The sequence below is a fragment of the Acomys minous genome (genome assembly GCF_964271855.1).
Source record: "Acomys minous genome assembly, chromosome: 2".
Lineage (NCBI taxonomy): Eukaryota > Metazoa > Chordata > Mammalia > Rodentia > Muridae > Acomys > Acomys minous.
The window spans coordinates 34126150-34145039 of NC_140484.1; the positions used below are offsets into that span (position 1 = coordinate 34126150).

Below are 18890 nucleotides of genomic sequence, written 5' to 3' on the forward strand. Positions count from 1 at the left end.
TTAAATTACATTTGGAATAAACTTAGATTATCAGACGTTTCAAAATAGTGCTCTCTAGGGGAGCTTTGAGATGCTAACTTGGGTAACTTGCTGTTGGGTTAATAAGATTTCTCTTGTGAGTATGCTCTATCAAGACACTAATATAATAAGGTACTTTTCAGGAGTAAGCCACATTAGACTTAAGTGTTTCTGGAAGACCCGGAATGTGCAGCAGACTGTGACTGTGGATCCCACAGTATTGAAGATAAGCAGCTTCAAGTCCTCTCAGAGACAGAAGACAACAGAGGTCAGAACGGAGGGCTAGCCTGGGCTAGCATATAACAGGCCCTGGAGCCCAGCTCCGGCACTTCAGAAGGAAAACAACATGGGCAGCTAAGCTAACAGATGTGAGGATTGGGGTCTCCACAAAAGATGGCTGTCTATTTCCCCTTCCTGGAACTTTTCATCTCAACTTCACAGAGTGAGGGTTGGGGGTTTTTTGTTGTTGTTGTTGTTTTTGTAAGTTAAACACTGAGCGATCTGAAGCCACTTCCTATTTCCTCAGAGGGCACAGGGGACAGAGTGATGAAAATCTGTTTCTCCAAAGCGTTCCGTGCTGATGTCCCTCTCCTGCCATTCGGCCCTGCATGATGGCCAGGACTCTGCCACCACCAGCCTCCCGATTTGCTCTTTCTCTTTCTCCCTGTCTTTTCCTAGGTGCTGACGTACCTTTGTACAAAGCAGACAAAGGCCCCTCCTTAACCAGGCATGGTACTATACAGCTGCCATCCATCCCTCAGGACACTGATGCAGAGGATGGAGACTTTGAGCACAGAACTAGGATAATTATCAAGACTCTGTCTCGAAGAGGAAGGAGGACAAAAGAGGTGGGGGAGATGTGTGGGGGGGGAGATGTGGGGGGGGGAGATGTGGGGGGGGAGGCAAAGGGGAAAGGAAAAGGGAGGGGAAGCGAACAGGAAGTAAAATGACCCCTCCCAAAACAGCATGTTTTCTTCTCTGAAAAACTTGAAAAGGTCACTAATTCAGGCTCAGTGCCTTACTTGCCCCCTTGGTCAGCCTTGACAGTAAGACATAGAATGAAGATCTGCAGCAGCCAGCACCCCCTAGGGCAGGAGCCAGAAGAAGGCCAGGAGCCGGCCACAGCCCGCCAGGGAGGACAGAGCCCTCTGTCATCTCCACGGTGGCCTTCAGGCTGCCAAGCCCAACTCTCCCACGCCCCTTTCTAGCAGCCATCCCACATCTGGTCTCTCCATACTGGTCCAGGAGGCAGAGATTCCTCCCTTCCCCCACACAACTCTGCCCAGATCTAAATCCCAGAGTGAGTGTGGTCTAAAAACCGCCAGGCAGTGACTCTGGCCTTCTGGAGGGATACGTTTTCTTACCAACGGCTGAGTTTACTTTCAGCTAAGTCCAGTGGATTTGCCTGTGGGATATATGAAACTCATGACATAGCTCAACAATCCCAGCCAACTCTCTCTCTCACCATCCAATTAGTAAATAAGCAACATTGTAATTCAAGGACAAGCCACTACCCTTGCTGTTTCCCCTTGACACTGAGACAGTAAGCGATACTGTGGGAACCCTGAAGCCTGCCCGGCATAGACCATCAGCAAAAAGGCAGATTGCCTCTTCTGAGGCAGCCCAGACCTGGAAGATTGGAATTTGGAGAGGATGCATTCGGAAGTGATTTTTTTTCCCCCAGCGACGACAACTTTCAGTATCACATAAGAAATGAAATTGAAGCATTGATCTTATTCTTCAAGTATAGGATAGCTTCAATATTAAAATTAACATATAAATTTAGCATCCATCTTCCTCCCGACTTCCTTCTGCTGAGTAAATACGCATGGGAAGAATGAATCACTGAGACAGTATGCAGTGAAATCAAGTTCATTTTTCAAATACGTCAGTTCAAATGCAGCCAGAGCCTGTTTCCTGGGCCACCCGACAAATGTTCCTAAGATGCGCCCTCGCCCCCCCCCCGCCCCCGCCCCCACCTCCTGCCCCCATCACTGCCTTTGTCCAGATCGATATATGGACAAGCAGGAGGACCTTGAGACGGGAGTCCCTGAGAAGCAAATCCTATAATATCTTTTCATAAAATTTAAATATGTAAAATGACTCATTAGAAGGCTTCTAGTCCAGTTGGGCCCAACACTCAGGAGGCAGAGGCAGGCAGATTGCTGTGAGTTCGAGGCCAGCCTGGTCGACAAGTGTATCGGGGACAGCCAAGGCTACAAGGAGAAACCCTGTCTTGAGAAAAAAAAAAAAAAAAAAAAAAAAAAGAAGGCTTCTAGTTAACCCAATAACCACCATCAGTGGTCCAGAAACACTCCTGGTGTTCCCCCATGCCTGCTAACTACCTGGCCATCTTCTGTTAATTAGGAGCACATATATGCTTGCTTGTTTATTTATTTATTTATTTATTTATTTATTTATTTATTATGTATACAGTGTTGTGCTTGCATGCCAGAAGAGGGCACCAGATCTCATTATAGATGGTAATGAGCCACCATGTGGTTGCTGGGAATTGAACTCAGGACCTTTGGAAGAACAGCCAGTGCTCTTAACTTCTGAGCCATCTCTCCAGCCCCCAATAAGGAAGCCATTGGAAGGTGTTTTGTTTTGTTTTGTTTTGTTGCTTTTTCAAGATAGGGTTCTCTGTGTAGCCTTGGTTGGTCTGGATTCTCTTTGTAGACTAGGCCTACCTCTGCCTCCTAAATGCTAGAATTAAAGGTGTGCACCACTATGCTCGGCCGTGCCTTACATTTTTTTTAAAAAAGATTTATTTATTGTATATGAGTGCTTTATCTGCAGTAGAGGACATCAGATAACATTATAGATGGTTGTGAGCCATCACGTGGTTGCTGGGAATTGAACTCAGGACCTCTGGAAGAGCAAGCAGCACCCTTAACCTCTGAGCCATTTTTCCAGCCCCCTCCCCCACCCCATGCCTTGCTTCTTGATCCATCTTTGAAACCTTTCTCCCCAAGACTGCTGCTGCTTTTTCAAAATCCAAAGCAGTGGGGTAAATTTTATTCTCAGCTGTCACCAGGAAACTTGGAATTGTGAAATAACTAGAAGGTTCCACAGCACCAAACAGACCAGCCTTCCGTCCCCCGGGGGCAGAAAGGACACCACATATTTATGCCATTGTCTGGTCCTTTACCAATGTGAAGTTTCCAGAGAAGGGGTTTTCTGACTCCAAATGTGTACCCACCCAGTTACTGACCCTGTATGCCCTAGACTTAGAGCAAGCACTCGGGGGCTTACACATGAGGTTTGAGGTTTGCCTTGCTGTGTAAAGGAGACTGGAAATCTCAGCTAAAGGGTTTACATGCCTCCATTATTTTACTCAGCGTAGATCTGAGAAGAAAACCACCATGGGAGAGAAGGAAAGCATTCTCAAATCTAGCGAATTCACAAATACCTTGAGAGGATGGTGAAAAAATGTACTGCCCCAACAGCCAGGGATCTGACTCGTGTCCCAGTCTACTCAGATACTTGCCTTGGAAGCGTAGCAGTAGGGTACACAAGCCACTTTGAGACAGGGGGTTGTGGAACAACCAACACTTGAGGCCTCTCAGATGGATGGGGCATTTAACTAAAACTAGGACTAGACAGAACCTGAAGTTCAATATGAATCAACTTCTAACCAGAAAGAACAGGTTTCTGGGTCAAATAGATGGTGAGTGTTGGCAGCCCACAGCCAAGCACCCAGTTGCTGTGTGATGGTTGGAATTCATCTGCAAGTGGGGTGATTTCCCCCTGACCCCAACATCCAGAGGTTCAGCTGCATGAGAAAGGGAAACCGAGTGCTGTGGGCAGGTGTACCCAGAGCCCTGAGCTCTGCACATTGCAGCAGGGTGGACTCAGGAGCTGAGTCACAATCTAAGGGGCTGTGCCACTTCACCCAGAGGGGCTCAGCTTTTAGGAGTTCAGAGGGAGCAGGAGAGAGGAGCCCTGCAGCCCACATCTCACTTGGGAGCCCTGCCCCACTCTTTTTTTTTTCTCCCTGCCCACTCTTTTCCCACCAAGATCTTTCTTTGAAAGATAACATGGGGAGGAGGGAGGCAGACCTTCACCAGCTCACAGGCAACTTGTTTCACAGATAGCTCTGTGTGGCTGTCCACCATAAAAGGCAGTGATGCTCCAGCTGAGAGGACGGACACACATCAGCCAATTCTTGCTCCACCTGGGACCATTCTGACTGGAGGAGTAATAGGTAGAGGCAGCCTCCGTAACCGCTCAGTTCAGATAGAAGGTTCTCACCTACGCTTGTTAAACAAATGTGGGCAAACCATGGGCATGCAAGTGTCTTTTAAAACACATCTGCCCCGGGGCAGACTGAGCTGCTAGACATCACATTAAAGACATCACATCTTTAAGCTCAAAGGCAAATTATTCTCTCCTTCACTTTCTCCCTTCTGGAAACAGTAATGTTTACACAGAGCCTCAACCAATAGGAGGGTCCTTACATTCAAACGACATGCACAACAGTCCAATCAACACAAAAGAATTTTTCACACTCAAAGATTGCTCGTTCCAGGGGCACCCTATGGAAACAAACAAAAAAAAATGAGAAGATTCTTTTGGAATAAGACCCTTTTCCTGGGGAGCTGCTCTGGGCTTGAAGGAGTCTCACTCAGGAGCCACCCCCCCCCCCCCCCGCTAAAGCTTAGTCTTGTCTGTGGGTGCTCCCTGCACTCTCCTAACATAGATGACTTTGTGCATTAGGTTATATACTTCCCTTCCAAATTCATGATTGCCTGGCTCAAGCAGCCATCAACCTCTCTCAGGCAGTCTGAAGGACAGAACTGTCATGGTAGGAGGGGGCGGGGCTCACAGGCTGCTTGAAATTTCTAGGCAAGCCAGTCTCCACAGACAGCAAGCCCAAGAATCCTTTCCCAAAGACGAGAGAGAGGAGCCCTGAATGCTTTCCCTGATATCAAGATCTGCCAAATGAAAATGGGGGAAACTCACACACCTCTATTCTGAATGTGAGGCTGCTGCCCTCCTGGGAGCAACAGTATCCCTGTCCCTGGTGTACCCAGTGGTTTCTGTGTCAGGTCACTCCTGGACACACCCCCACTTCTTCCGGCTCACTTGTTTGGCTGTCCGCTGTTGGTAGTTTTTCATTTTCACTGTGTCTCCTTATTAGTGTTTGGTTTGGAGTGTTAGGAAGAGAACCAGAGTTCAGACCTGCTGAACCCAGCCTCCACCACTACCGGATACGCCCAGTTTAAGACCCGCCCTATTGGACGGTATCTTGCTTTCCGGCCCATGCATTAAGTGCAGAGCTTGTACCTGAGGTTCTATGTTTGAAGATCTTCCTTCCACAAGTAGAAAAGACATCAGCCAAGATCATCTCCTTTAGTTTATTTTTCTAGAGTCCTTAGCATGCTACATTAACCTGACAAAGTTTAATCTTGTGTTCGTTTCACGATACAGTTCATGCAGTTCACAGCTGTGATTGGTTTTATATCGACATCACACGTGTTTCGATTCAGCCATGTGAAAAGAATAAGTCTTAATGGAGTTTGTCTCTGAAAACTGTCCAAGCTTAAGTAAGAGCCTGTGCAGTCCGCTCTAGTCTGAAGTGCAGTCTTTCTTTAGAACAGGAGTAATATAATGTCCCTGTTCATAGTTTGGTTGGCAACCGAACCACTCCCTAAGGTTTCCAGTATCCTGAGGAATCCTCTTTTACAAAATTGCATTCAAGTATACTATTTCACTTAACATTCCAGGTTGAATTTAGGAGTAAAGCTGAACCCCCAAACTAAATCTCCCTCAGGCCCAGCCTCCCAGCAGCCCTTAGCGTTAGACTGATTTACAACATTCGGCACTAAATCCACAGAGCAGAGCTATTTGGCATTTTCCAATGAAGTGCAGGAAATTAAATAAGTTATGCTTTTATTGCTAATGTATAGACTATCAAGCACAGTCACTTTGTCAAACAGGAGGAAAGAGTATAGAGTTTTAGTGGACTCTCCTGGTGGGCCCAGGGTTCCAGCACACACAAAATGTCACGTGGTCGCCACCCCTAGGTACCCTTTAGGATGACGTGTTGAGTATTCTAGAGTCTGAGGAGTCAGACCTCTCGTCATAGTCATCCTCTGTGTAGATGGACTGCTTTGTCACGATTGGACACCCATCGTCGGGGATGGAGATCCGAGGGTCCTCTGTGGTGCGGGAAGAGAGCACAGGCGAGCTCCGGAAGACGCTAGTGGAGTTACTGGGAAATGGACTGACATACTGGGACCTCAGCTGGTACTGCTGCTGCAGCGTCATGGTGTTCCACAGGGTGACATCGTTAGGCAAAAAGGGGCTCGATTGGTTTCTGGCCAAAGTATTCCTCAGCATCAGTGGGTACCGGGGTGGCTGGGGGAAAGGGTGCTGCAGGGGCACGGCCAAAGGGTTGGGGACCACGTTGCTGGAGTCCGCGGAAAAGCGCAAGGTGTCAGGGACTCGGAAGGCGGAGCCCACCGACCACTTGGAGGAAGAGATGGGGTAGGAGCCTAGTGTGTGTTCAAAGATGTGGCCGCTGGAGGGCAGCACCAGGCTCTCTTCGGCCGTCCGCTCCGTCCCAGCTGCCGAGGACCGACTGGACAGCAGAACCTCCACGGCACTGACCAGATCGCCCCCGCAGCCTTTCAGGATGAGCTCCAGTACAGTGGGCTTCTGGTTGGGGAAGATCTTCTTCAACACTTCCAGGGGTGGCCGGTTGGCTTTCAAGCTGAAGGGCAGAGAGACGGTCCCCGACGGGCCCTCAATCAGGAGGTGGCTCTGCTCAGCGTGGTACTTGGGGCTGTCAGGGCAGCTCTCGGGGTTGCTTCCGTTTTTCTGCACGGCATACCCCCCTTCATCCACGGACACGATCTCGGGGCTCTCCGGAGTGAAGCAGTTCTTGCTTTTGACAACATCTGGGGAGCTCCTCTGGTCAGTGTCTTTGTCACTGAAGGCCTCTGCGGCGTTGTCAGCTGAACCGTTGTCCCCAAGTCGCTCCTCGGTCAAATCTGAAAGGCAAGAGAACAGTGGGGGTAAATCCCTTCCTGGTGTTCAGGCTTCTGGGATGAGGAAGTGTGGCTCGATGGGTCACAACACACTGCCAACCTTTAAAGAAGAAATCAAAAGCCACTGGCAAATTGGGGTGGGGGTGGGGCGTTCGGAGATGGTGCAATCAGCGGTTTTCTCAGAAAGCTGTAGGAGAGGAGGCTTGCCTGAAACACAGAATGGCCACATAAACCTGTAACAAGGACAGAGCACAGAAAAAGGTCACAGGAGGGGCTCTGGCCATCATTGCCTGGTACACACCACCACCCCCCAGGGCACTTTCAATAATCGCATCTGCTTCCCATGAGCTGGTTTTATGCTAAGTAGGGCTTGTGTTCCTGACTTTTTTTTTTTTAATCAGGTTATCAGGTATCAGTTGATACACTTTCTAATTGGAAAAAGACAAGTGCAACCCTTGAAATCACTTGTAAAAAGCCACTGAAGGGCCAGGCAAACTCAGCTGCCCGCGTCTTTACTAAAGGCCAAACAAAGCCAGTTCGAATTCTGGATGGCAGGACAGATGCTGAAGAGGAGAAAAGAAATGGCTGTAAGGTTTCGGAACTTTCCCCCACGTAGATGGGTAGATGGATGCCTTTGTGTGAGCAGGTGAGCCGCAGAAAGGACCTGCAGGCAACAATTCAAAGTGTATTTGGAGGAGAGATGGCGAAGAACTTCCTTTCAGAGCCAAGACTAGCTATGAAACCGACCAGCTGCCATTTTGGTATCTTAACCTAAGACCTCACCCAGGAGGAGCAAGCAGTATAGAGGCAGGGGGCGTGGCCAAGGGCGGTTTGGGTTTCTAGTAAATTCTAGCAGAACTGTAAATAAATAAAGGAGCTTTCCCCTCCCTAGCAAACTACATGCAAATAGATTTTTACCCTTTAAAAAAAAAAAGTCCTAGTAGTGGCTGCTTAATCCATCCAGAGTAACTGATGAGGGGAGGGGGGAGCGGGGAGAAAAAACAAAACAAAACAAAACCCTCCCAATGAGGCTGCTTGTCAGGTTGTAAGCAACTGTGGGCCTGTGTTTTCCCTCCTGGCCTGAATGGCCTCATTGTGGACCTCTCTGTGGGCCAACTTGGCTGGGTGCAGATAGCCAGAGGTGAAGTTTCACCAAACAGCTTCTAGAAGGCATCCCCTCCCACCTGTTGTTGTTTACTCTCAAGGCTTTAAACAAAGGCCCATTGATAGACATTTTCCTAACACCGCATGTATCTTAAGCACAAGGAAGCCAACAAAAGCCTAGGGCCAAACTGTATTTTTTTTTTTAAGTTCTTAAATTATAACAAATCGGACAACTTTCAACCACTTCTAATGCAAATTCATACTCGTTCCAAACTCATACCTTAACTCCCTGACTGCTCTATCCCTAAACCCTTGAGAAGGGGTGGGCAGTGACCACGTGTTCACTCTGCAGTGAGCACACAGTTGGACTGTGACCCCTGGCCGATGGAGCGTTGGAAAACAAGTTCAATACTCTCCTTATGTACATACAGATATTATGTGTAAAAGGCCATACATCTCCAGGCACCTAAATTCACCGTTTATTACCTATTATCAGCAGCAAGTACTTATTGACCTGCAATAGGCCAAAACAAGGAACCAGAATAGAAAAGATGGAAAATGGCAGGAAGCATAAGAATGCAGAACATACTAACTTGCAATAAGACACAGGTGCTGGAGAGAAAGCGAACATGGCCAAGCAGGGTGTGGAGGCATCAAATGCATTATCCACAGGAGTCCTGTGGTCGGAACCACCTGCATGGCCATCAACAGGTGAAGAGATAAATAAAACTGGAATATTATTCAGCCTCAAAAAGGAAGGAAATTTTGAAATTCCGCCACATGGAAGAATCTTAATGGTATCGTAACCAGAGCTGGCCAGCAATGGAGCTATGTGATTTCACTTCTATGAGATGCTTGGAGTGGATAAAGTATGGAGACAGCAGAGGTAGTTCTAGGGGAGCAGGGACAGGGAGTCACCTGTGAACATGAGGTTTCAATGGAGGATAATGAAAAAAAAAAGTCTGGGTGAATAGTGAGGACTGTTTCAAAGCATCATAAATGGCTTTAATGTCACCAAGTTATGCACCAAAAATGGTAAAAACCTGTTACATATATTTTACCAGAAAACGAAAACAGGATAAAGGATCATAGCAGTCTGCTGAGCTGATAATGTTTGGTTTTACGTATTGTTGCTTTTGCTTCTTCCAGAGAAATGACCATGTCTTTGGGTGTAAGGGGCACATCTGCACACCTGAAAAGCTGGCAACTTTGCTGTCCTTAACAGAAACTCAGAGAACTAAAAACAGCATCCTGTCTTAAAAGTAACATTTCGCCCGCCTTGAGTGAACAGGAACACTGAACGCTTCCTCAGGAGAAGTGTTTCGTCATCCTGGAGTCACTCTTCCACAGCTGATTTCAGGCTCCAGGTAACCCCAGGACCAGAAGGATCGATGTTCAGGCTACCCAAACATACCTACATCAGAATAAATATGGATTTTCCTCAAGGTGCCAACAGACACTGCAAGGCAGGAGTCTAAGTCAGACAGGACACAAGTCCACCTTTGTATTTATTTTCCAAGTTAGTTCTGCAGAACACAGGTCATGCAATAATCTTCCACGGCTGCCAGCCCATTCCGTAATTGGAAGGCCTCAAACTACAAATGATGACAAAGCCACTCTCCCTTTTTTGTGTGTGTTGACCTCTGTCCCAGCTACTGAGTCGGGCCAGTGTACTGTGGACCTCGGGGTGTTTGAAGAGTGGAGGAGGAACGTGCTGAGTCAGCCACACTCTTGGAGGATTTCTGGTCTCCTCAGCATCCCAGTCTCAGTGTCCAGGCTATGGCTAAATTTGCAAAAAGCTGGCAGGGTGTCTTAAGAATCAAATGATTGAATTACGGGCTTCGCAATCAGCCAACCACTGCAGTGCTTATGCTGAGAAAGAGGGGGAGGCACAGGCCAGCAAGAGAAGCAGGTTCACATACCAGAGGGCACACAGGGCCTGTGCAGAGGTAACTGTAAGTAGGATGTACATTAACACCCATGGGTGCTGGGTTTCAAAACACAGCCAAGGATGATGGGCATTGAAACCTGCACCAAGACAAACTCCTCACCCAAAATATAATTTCTGCAAAGCAGAATAGATGGTCTCTGCAATTCAGGGGCATTAGGATGTCTATTATGGTACCTAAACTAAAGGCATTGCAAGCTACTGTAAACACAGACTTTCACAATTATTTATAGAGGGCGAGGCTTAGGCTCAGTGGTAAAGAATAATTCAATAATAGGTGTTTCTTTACATTTCCAGGGTTGTCCCTCCTAAATGAGCTACGCAAATCATTCGAATTGACCTAAAGCACAAAGGCCTTTCGAGATACAGAAACATGGAACTTTAGCTGAGAAAATGAAACAGGAAATGTTTCCAGAACCCTCTGCCTTCTGCCGTATTGAAACTGAGACTCCAATCAGGACATAAGGAGTGGACGCATATTTCAGCCGAGCGTCAACTCTGAACTCAGGTGGAGGAAGGCGAAACCACCAGTCAAAAAGTAGGTGAAACCATGACACTATTTTTCTGCCATGCCAGGCCAGTCACTACAAGTGAGGGCTTGCTCTTTAAACACAAACAAGCAAACAACTTTTAAAATATAACCAAATAGTCAAGCTTTCATTCATAGTTCATGAAGCAGGAAGGATCACATTCTGCCCAGAAACAAATTTTCATTAGGGTTGATAAGCATTTCAATTGAGGAGGAAAACGTCTTCTTTCTAAAACAATGCCACTACCTTCTAAGCACATGCGCCATGTGATGGCAGCTAAACTTTCTTTTCTGCTGTACAATGTAAGGAGAGAAAAAAATAATAACACATGAAAATGGCTTCCAATCTAAAAATTACAATTTGGAAAAACTATGTTTTTTTAATTTCCTCATATAAAAATACAACTGTTTTTTTAATGTGATCAAAATATTGCAATTAAGCCTGCCGTATGTGTGAAACAAACATTCTGCTCAAAATACATAAAAAATGGAAAACTGTTCTGACTAGCTGTCATTGGATTTATAGGTTCTGTACACAAAGCCTAAATGCATCTGACACCTAGAATGAAACCAAAGAACTGACAGAACTCTAACTCAGAAGTCACTGGACTGTCCCCTCCCCAAAGCGTGTACGCAGTTAGAAGTGTAGACATCCTGTCTCACCTGGTCCTGAGATTTTTGGGAGATAGACCTCTAGGTAGGTCCCCAGTCAGTCACTTTCAAAGGATGCCAATGTATAGCGACTCCAGGGGCTTCCTAGAGTCAAGCACTTAACAAAGCAGTTTCTCATACTTTCTGTTGATCTCACACTGGAGTGGGGAATCATTAAAAACTGAATGAGTAGAAAAATTGAAGTAGATGAGACTAATAATAAACCTTGTCCTAAAATGTATGTGTGTGCACATGTGTGCATGCATCTGTGTGTGTGTCTATCTGTCTGTCTGTCTATGTGCCCATGGAAATAATCATGCTTTGCTTTGTAAAAAATCAACACTGATCCAGGCGTGGTAGCGCATGCCTTTAATCTCAGCACTCAGGAAGCAGAGGCAGGCGGATCACTGTGAGTTTGAGGCCAGCCTGGTCTACAAATCAAATCCAGGACAGCCAACGCTACACAGAGAAACCCCATCTCAAAAAACAAAAACAAAAACATCCACACTGGTTTAACACTCTATAAAGGGTTCAAGGTGACTTCCTTAGCCTGGCAGGTAGTGCACACTGTAATCCTAGCACTCAAGAGGCTGGCAGCAAGACCCAAACTCAAGATCCTTAAAACACCAAGATTTTGGGGAGACGTTGCTTAGAAAGGGCTGGGAGGCTTAAGGAAATAGAGTTTGCAACTGTAGGCTTCATGTGTCTTAACAGAAATTCAGCATGCTCTCTTTCTTAGACAATAGAAGGTTTCAAAAAGTAGAGGAGCAATTGGTGAATCTACGTCTTCATCGGATATTTACAAAGATGCAGCTGCCTGCTTGCTTATCCACCTACTTAACAAATCCCCTTAAATCCCTTATGTCCCCAGGTTCTGGGCTAGGTAAGGTTATACACAGGCAACCAGAGCATTGCCTTGGCCACTGGGGTTTACAGATAACTAATCTTTTGCAAAACTCCAAAGTATCTGCTCAGTCGCTCTCATTTTTCTAGTGCAATGCAGCAAGTCACGCAGAGGCCAGAAGCAGGGCAGACTATGGGATCATCACGTAGCATGGAATATTATTTGCACACGAAGACACTAAGCTAATAAAGCAATACTCTGTGGAAAACAGTAGAGCATTGATGTAGGCTTGAAATTCCAGTCTGACTAGTAGCTGTAATCAGTGTGTAGAGTCTCTCATACTGTACTATTATTTGGAAGACAGCTGGACTTTTTTTTAACAATCTGTTTAACCATAAAACAAAATGGAAACTCTCACCTACCTCTCTGCCTTAATTTTTCTTCTCATAAAAGCAGAGTGTATTGTTTAGGCCAAGGGACAGCTACGGTGCTGTGTGTGAGTCAGGGCATGGTTTTATACCAAAGTGGTGCTCCTGTGATGATGAAAGCTACACAGGACTAGGACTCCAAGGACCTGAGTGGCTAATGGCTATGGAGGGGGGGGGGGGAAGATATAGGGGGTGGAGCTGCAACAGGTTAAAAGGTGAAAGAAAAAAAAGAAAAGAAAGCCAGAGTGGAGGAAGAAAGGAGGCAGGCAGGCAAATGCATTTTCACTGGGCACTCTTCTTCCCTGACAGGAAGAAATGCAACAGTTCCAGAAAGAGTTCCAAGTCCTGCAGGGACTTTGATTTATGAAGATTTACCGCCCTTCCCTCTGTAAAGCTGTTAACAGAAAGTGCTGACTCGCTGCAGAAAAGAATTTCTCATCAATGCTCTTTGATTGTATTTTGCAAACAAAATGCCTGTTGCTTGGTAACATTTCACTTGAGCCTGACCTTCTCCAAAAGTTATTGCTATCAGATTCGATTTACACTGTCCTCCTGTGATTACTGTAATCTTTTAAACCCGAGAGTTCATCCATCAGGGAAAGGAAAAGTTGGTTGTAAGTGGAGAGCACCGTCATCCCTCAGATTTATAAGGCCTGAAGCAGGCTGGGAGTTCTCTGCCTGGCAACAGACTCAAACTCCTTACAGGAGCTCTCTCGTTTTTCCTTTCAACAGTGTCAGAGGCTCCATCAGATAGACACTACAGCATTCCAACCGGATCAGGAGGGAGCAGAGAGGGAGCTGAGGCCCAAGGGGCTGAAAAGGAAGGACTCAGGGAGATTTGCTTTAGTCCTTGGGTGAGGAAGGGACAGTGAACAGAGCAAGCTAGTAAGCTGACCACCAAGCTGACCACCGTCAGTACTGCCCCAGAGAAGCCACACAGGATGCTGGTGCTATAAGACTCTCCTGAGCTCCCTGCCACTCCATCCAGGGACAGCGGCCACCAGAGAGGCGACTGTCCAGTGCTTGGAAAGTCATTTCCAACCTCACTGTGGAACTGGCCGACCCAACAAATCTAGCAAGGCAAGCAAGGCAAGGGCTGGATTCCTTGCCCCCAAAGCCAGCTCTCAATGAGAGGTTCAAAGCGGCAGTCATACTGTCCTCTATTTCCTTGGATCTGGCTTTTCTTAAAGCCCCTTGCTTCAAACCAAGCCATCTTAAAGCCAGATAAGCTTTCCAACTCACAGATATACATCCCAGATGACTTTTAATTGTTCCCAGCTTCTTCCTTGCTCTGGGTGTACAGTCAGGCAGGATTTCCTTATCTGGCTTTCACAAGCTCTCCCCTAACACAAATGGCCAAGTATTTCTTTTTGGGAAATTGAAAGGAAAAATAATAATAAGAGGAAGGAATCACACTGGGCAGTCTAAATCAAACTGGAGCCGGATGGAAGCCCAGAGCAGTCATAAAGGTGCACTCAGTTTCCAAAATTGACCTCTCTCTCTCTAGCTGCCTTGTTTGCTTCTTTCAGAATAAAGGACACCTTACTTTCCTATCCTGCTCTCCTCTTCAATTTCTAACCAAGTGTTTCTCTTTCAAGAGCATTTAAAATAACTGATTGATTAGATAGGTAGGTAGGTAGGTGGATAGATAGATGATAGATGATTGATAGATGAACAAAATAGATACATATAGAGAGAGAGACAGATGACAGATAGATGATATGTAAGTAGCTAGAAAGATAAATGATAGATAGATGGATAGATAGATTGATTGATAGATAGATACTGATAAAGATTGTTGGCAGATACACACCAAGGAAGATTCTACAGCCACTGATCCTTCCTTTCCATGCATGAGGGCCTTCCAGGCACCAGGGCCTATCCAGTCGCCCCAGGACCCTCCTCTAGAGGAAAAGTCTGGGGAAAGAAAGGGGATGTCACTGCAGCTTCTCATCTTGGCCATGACCCTTAACTTTCCTCAGTTCCAGAGCCCAGGGTCCTGAAAGGCCTGCTTGGCTGACTGAAGACTGCTTCTGGTTCAGAAGCCCAGACAGCTTCAAGAGGTTAGGCTTCCTGTGCTATTTTAATGGGGTGGGAGGGGGGGGGATGGAGGTGACAGAAGGGGAAGTTAGGAGCACAGTATGTGAGTTTCATGGTACCTAGAGAGAAGGCTAGGTCAGAAACTGGAGCACAATCAAAATCTAATTAATGGCAAGTCAACCAGCGAAGACAAGTAGAAGAAGGCTGCAATTTAAAAAGCGATTTCAACCTATTGCTAGACTAGTCACTATAATCTTAAATTCAGGTCCAAAACAGTGCTCAAACATTCCTCTAAGACATCTGAAGGAGACGTTAGGAAAGATTTCTTCCAGTTAGAAAACTGAGTTTTTGTGTTCACATGTCTCTCCCCAAATTACGTGGGGTTTCCCCCCATGATTCCTAGCCAACATTCTTCTGAAGGCCTGCGCTTTTCTTAAATATTTGGAGAAGAAACAGACTCCACGTGTGCTGGGGCACCTACGCTTGTCTTCTGGGAGGCCCCCTGCCCTACAAAAAGTCCAAGCAGATCTTCAAAACCCAAGTTCACAACGGAGCAGACCTGAGTAGTTTGCTAGCTGACTCCTAAAGACTGTTGCTGAGCACTGGCTCACAGCCCTTCCATCCCAGCGGGGGCCACGCTTACTCTTACTCTCTACACTAGCTAATCCAAGAGGATCTACTATGCTCCTAAAGATGCATGGCATGCCACATACAAGTGCATTGCAAAAAAACGTACAGCAACACAGCAACACAGCAACAGGCAATCTCAACCAGGAGGTTTGATTTTTACTGCCCCTCCCAACAGAGCTGATTTTTGACGAGTGTTGCATAGAACCAATCCATTTGTGTTCCCAGTGAAAAATTATAAACTGTTTGTTTTATAAACCTCCCTCAAGGCAACTGATGATTTCTTTTCTTAAAGGGGTGCAATTGATACAAGAAAACAAAAGTTAGTGGATGTGCACGATCTGTGGTGTGTGACCTGCTGGAAACTGAACCCTTGGCCCCTCACAGCTCAGTGTCTGGAAGTCATCCCTGCCCTCCTCTCTTGTTCCCAATTTGGAGGATTCAGGCTACCCGAGTGATGAGAGGAGAGTGAGAAAACACTCACAGAGCCTGGTTTGCACACTTGACATTCTTTGCCCCTTTTTTATTCCCCTAAAGCCTGGGCCCTCCTGTTGTCCCTCCTCACTGCCCTCACCCATGCTTTTTTCGGCTTCATTTGGATCTAGTGACGCTTCATACATTTTGGCTATGGAAGAGGACAAGCAAAGAGTCCCCTCTTGGACAAAGACCACTCAACTCATGGTTACTGCACTGTAAGCACTGCTGGTAGGCAGGTGGACACTGTAAAAGAAAAAAAAAGGCAACAAAAACAACAACAAACAAACAAACAAAAAACCCGCCAACCTGAATCCTAACTCAGACTCCTGCTCTAGTTCTGGGGACTCTGGTCCTAAAGCCAGGACAACTGGAGTGGAAAATTAAAAGATAGTGACATGGAATCACGTCTGGGGCTGAGACCAAACTCTCCTGATTGTTCTCAACTGAAAAACAAGACAAATCCAGAAAACCTTCTTCCCTGCGTGGGCCCTAGTTTCTCTAAGGTCAAATCCACAAACATAAGATGGGGAGCAGCGCTTCTGAACTTCAGGTCCACAGGGCCGGAAGGCAGGACTGACCTTACCACCTCACGGCACATGGGAATGTATAGTTCAGGGAAGAGCTCTGAGGTGCTCTGAGGATGACTCTGAAGTGTCTGAAGAGCCAAGGAAGTGGAAGGCAGCCGGGCTCCAGCTACAGAAAAAAAACTGTGGGCCTTTCAGTCCTAATGACAATGTACCCGTTCGCAGGAGATGGACCTGCCTCCTTTGTACATTTATCCAATGAGGGGCAAACACCAAACTCATGTCCACTGAATTCCAGTTGCCACGACGCTGAGACAGACTAGGAGTGAAGCCAGAGGTTCTCTCTCAGGGAAGAGAATAGGCTTAAACTGGGGGTGGGGGTGGGGGCAGCCAGATTCAGGAAGGAGGAGAGAGAGAGAGAGAGAGAGAGAGAGAGAGAGAGAGAGAGAGAGAGGGAGAGAACTAGGTGGAGGTCCCCTGTTACCTCACCTAAACACCAAATAAAAGCATTTCTGAGAGGAAAGGAGAGCAGAGGGAAGCTAGGTGTCCAGAAAGCCCCCTGCCCAGAGTTGTTTCACAGCAGCCCAACCCCGGCTAAGCCTGGAAAAGCACTTGTTAGGTTTTCCCCAGCAGGACAAGTTTTGTTTTTCTGTTTTTGTTTTTATTTTAAAATTTCTTCAAACCACAGCAGCTCGGGGAAACCCTCTTTTAAAGGACCAAAGAAGTTATTTGGCAAAAAGAGTTAACTGGTCTCACGTTGGGGCCTTTTGGAACCTTTTCCCTATACTTCTTTAAAAGGCCTTTTTTCTTTTTTCTTTTCTTTTCTTTTCTTTTTTCTTTCTTTCTTTTTTTTTTTTTTAAATACCGAATTCTAAGTCTTGGAAGTCTCTTTGCCGGGCTAAAAAGAGTGCCTTTAAGTAAGAATGCCTTTTTGCTTCTGAGTGCCAGGCCAAGGCAAGAATTACCTAGAATCAGCAAAAGTACTGGGCCCTGACTGCTAACCCGCACCTACTTAGCCCCTACCCCCAAATGAGAGGTCCCCTAAAACCAGCAGTCTGGAGAACCCACCTCCCCAGAACGTTTCACTCGTAAAATTGATGTGTTACGTTCCTCCTTCAAGCCTGGGACACCCTGCCCGGGTATTTGGCTGGCCTCTCTGGCGGACTCCTGGATTCCATCTGCACGGGGGTTCAGACTCTCAAAGACAACCTTTTCCCGCAGAGTAAGAACTGACGTCTGGTGGGGAGGTAGACCCAAGCAGCTCAACATCCCACAAACTTGCCCTAGGTCTGCCACTTGTGTCCCCCGAGCGCACTCACAGTTCCCTAGTTCAGACCAGGACCCCAGCCCTGCAGAAGCTCTCACCTGGCTTAGCGAGCTGCGCTGGCAGCGTCCCGGGCTGGGGCTCCGCCGCCCAGCGCAGCGCGGCGGCTGCAGCTAACTCGGCGGCGGGGCGAGGCGGCGCGGGCGGCTGGGACGGCTGAGAGCCTGGCGACGACTGCGAGGCGGTGGCGGCGGCGGCGTCCCCCGGCGGCGGGGGCCCTGGCAGAGCCCGCAGCGAGTCCGGGATGAGGCTCTCCAGGCTCTCGTTGGCCTGCTGCCGGCGCAGCGCTACTTGCGCCGCCATGACCCGCTGCCGCTCGATGATCAGGATGCACTTCTCGCAGGTGCAGTCCTTGAAGCGACAGTAGCGCTTGTGGCCCTTGAGCCAGGACAGCACTCCGTGGTTCCGGCAGCGCGCGCACTTGGGAGTGCGCTGCAGGGGCGCCCGCGGCGGCTGAGACACCGGGCCGCCCATGTACAAGTAGGGGGAGCCGTAGCCGTTCATGCCCGGGGCTCCCCCCGGCTGGCGGCGGGAGAAGGGCGGCCGGAGCTGGACCGCGGAGCTAGGAGGCCTGCTCCCGGGAGGCCTTGGAAAGTCGGCGGCAGCCGGAGGTTTGGCACCAGTCTCCCCGGCTTCGAAGGCGCTGGCAGCCTGGGCCGCCTGTCCCCACGAGGCTCGTGTCTCTGCCCTCTGCTTTAGTGGGAGCAAGCTCCACCCGCTGGTCCTCCTTTGCCGAGGGTCTGGGGCGGCTGCAAGGAGCCGAGGAGAGCTCCGATTAAGGTCTGAGCCAGCTCCTCTGCTGTTTCCTTCCTCTCAGGCTGGACCCAGGACCTCCTCCGCCACCCCCCCCCAGTCCCTCCCTCTTTCCCCCCCGCCACCCCACCCCCACCCCTGGGGTCCCAGCCCCCTTGCACTCCCTACACGCTTTCCTCCTCCTTGGCACCCCTCGGGTTCCTGCACCTCACCTTCCTCGCCACCTGCAGCTTGGTCTTTCTGGCGGGGGCGCTCAGCTCACAGCCCCCTCTTCCAAGCCCTCCGTTACCCCTTCCTGAGGCGGGATGGACTGCGCCGCTGCAGTACTCTGGAAGAACGGGACGGATGGAGGGGCGGGGGGTGGGGAGGACGATGGGGAGGGGGTGGGTGCTTGTAAGCGAGCCCGCAGGCCTCTCCCCTACCCTCTCACGTCGCTACAGGCCTGGTCTAGAAGCAGGGAGCCCTAGACCGCTTTTATTCCCACACTTGGCCTCGGCAATTCAGAGCTTGCGAGAAAATTGAAGTTACACCGCAGGTCGGCCGGCCCCGGTGGACAAGGTTTCAAGAGCCAGGCTGTCGCCACGTGGCAAGAGGAACCAGGAGTGAGAAGGGTGGTGGCGATTCGGGA

General features: G+C 48.2%; 1 protein-coding gene and 1 long non-coding RNA gene across 3 annotated transcripts; one reads left to right on the forward strand and one right to left on the reverse strand.

Moving 5' to 3' along the window:
* Window positions 1-5377: 5377 nt before the first annotated feature.
* Window positions 5378-18185, reverse strand: DMRT3 (doublesex and mab-3 related transcription factor 3). The gene is made up of 2 exons (XM_084759975.1): window positions 17551-18185; window positions 5378-7016 (listed from the first exon to the last, which is right to left on the reverse strand). Exons 1-2 carry the CDS (start codon window positions 18011-18013, stop codon window positions 6055-6057), a joined length of 1425 nt encoding a protein of 474 aa, XP_084616101.1. The 5' UTR covers window positions 18014-18185; the 3' UTR covers window positions 5378-6054.
* Window positions 6202-13986, forward strand: LOC311585127. Of its 2 annotated transcripts, XR_014775109.1 has the most exons (4): window positions 6202-6270; window positions 9267-9484; window positions 10363-10603; window positions 12827-13986. It is a non-coding gene; the product is annotated as an uncharacterized lncRNA (long non-coding RNA). The 2 variants fall into 2 exon arrangements; XR_014775110.1 differs by lacking the exon at window positions 6202-6270 and having other exon boundaries at window positions 6954-9484.
* Window positions 18186-18890: the final 705 nt, after the last annotated feature.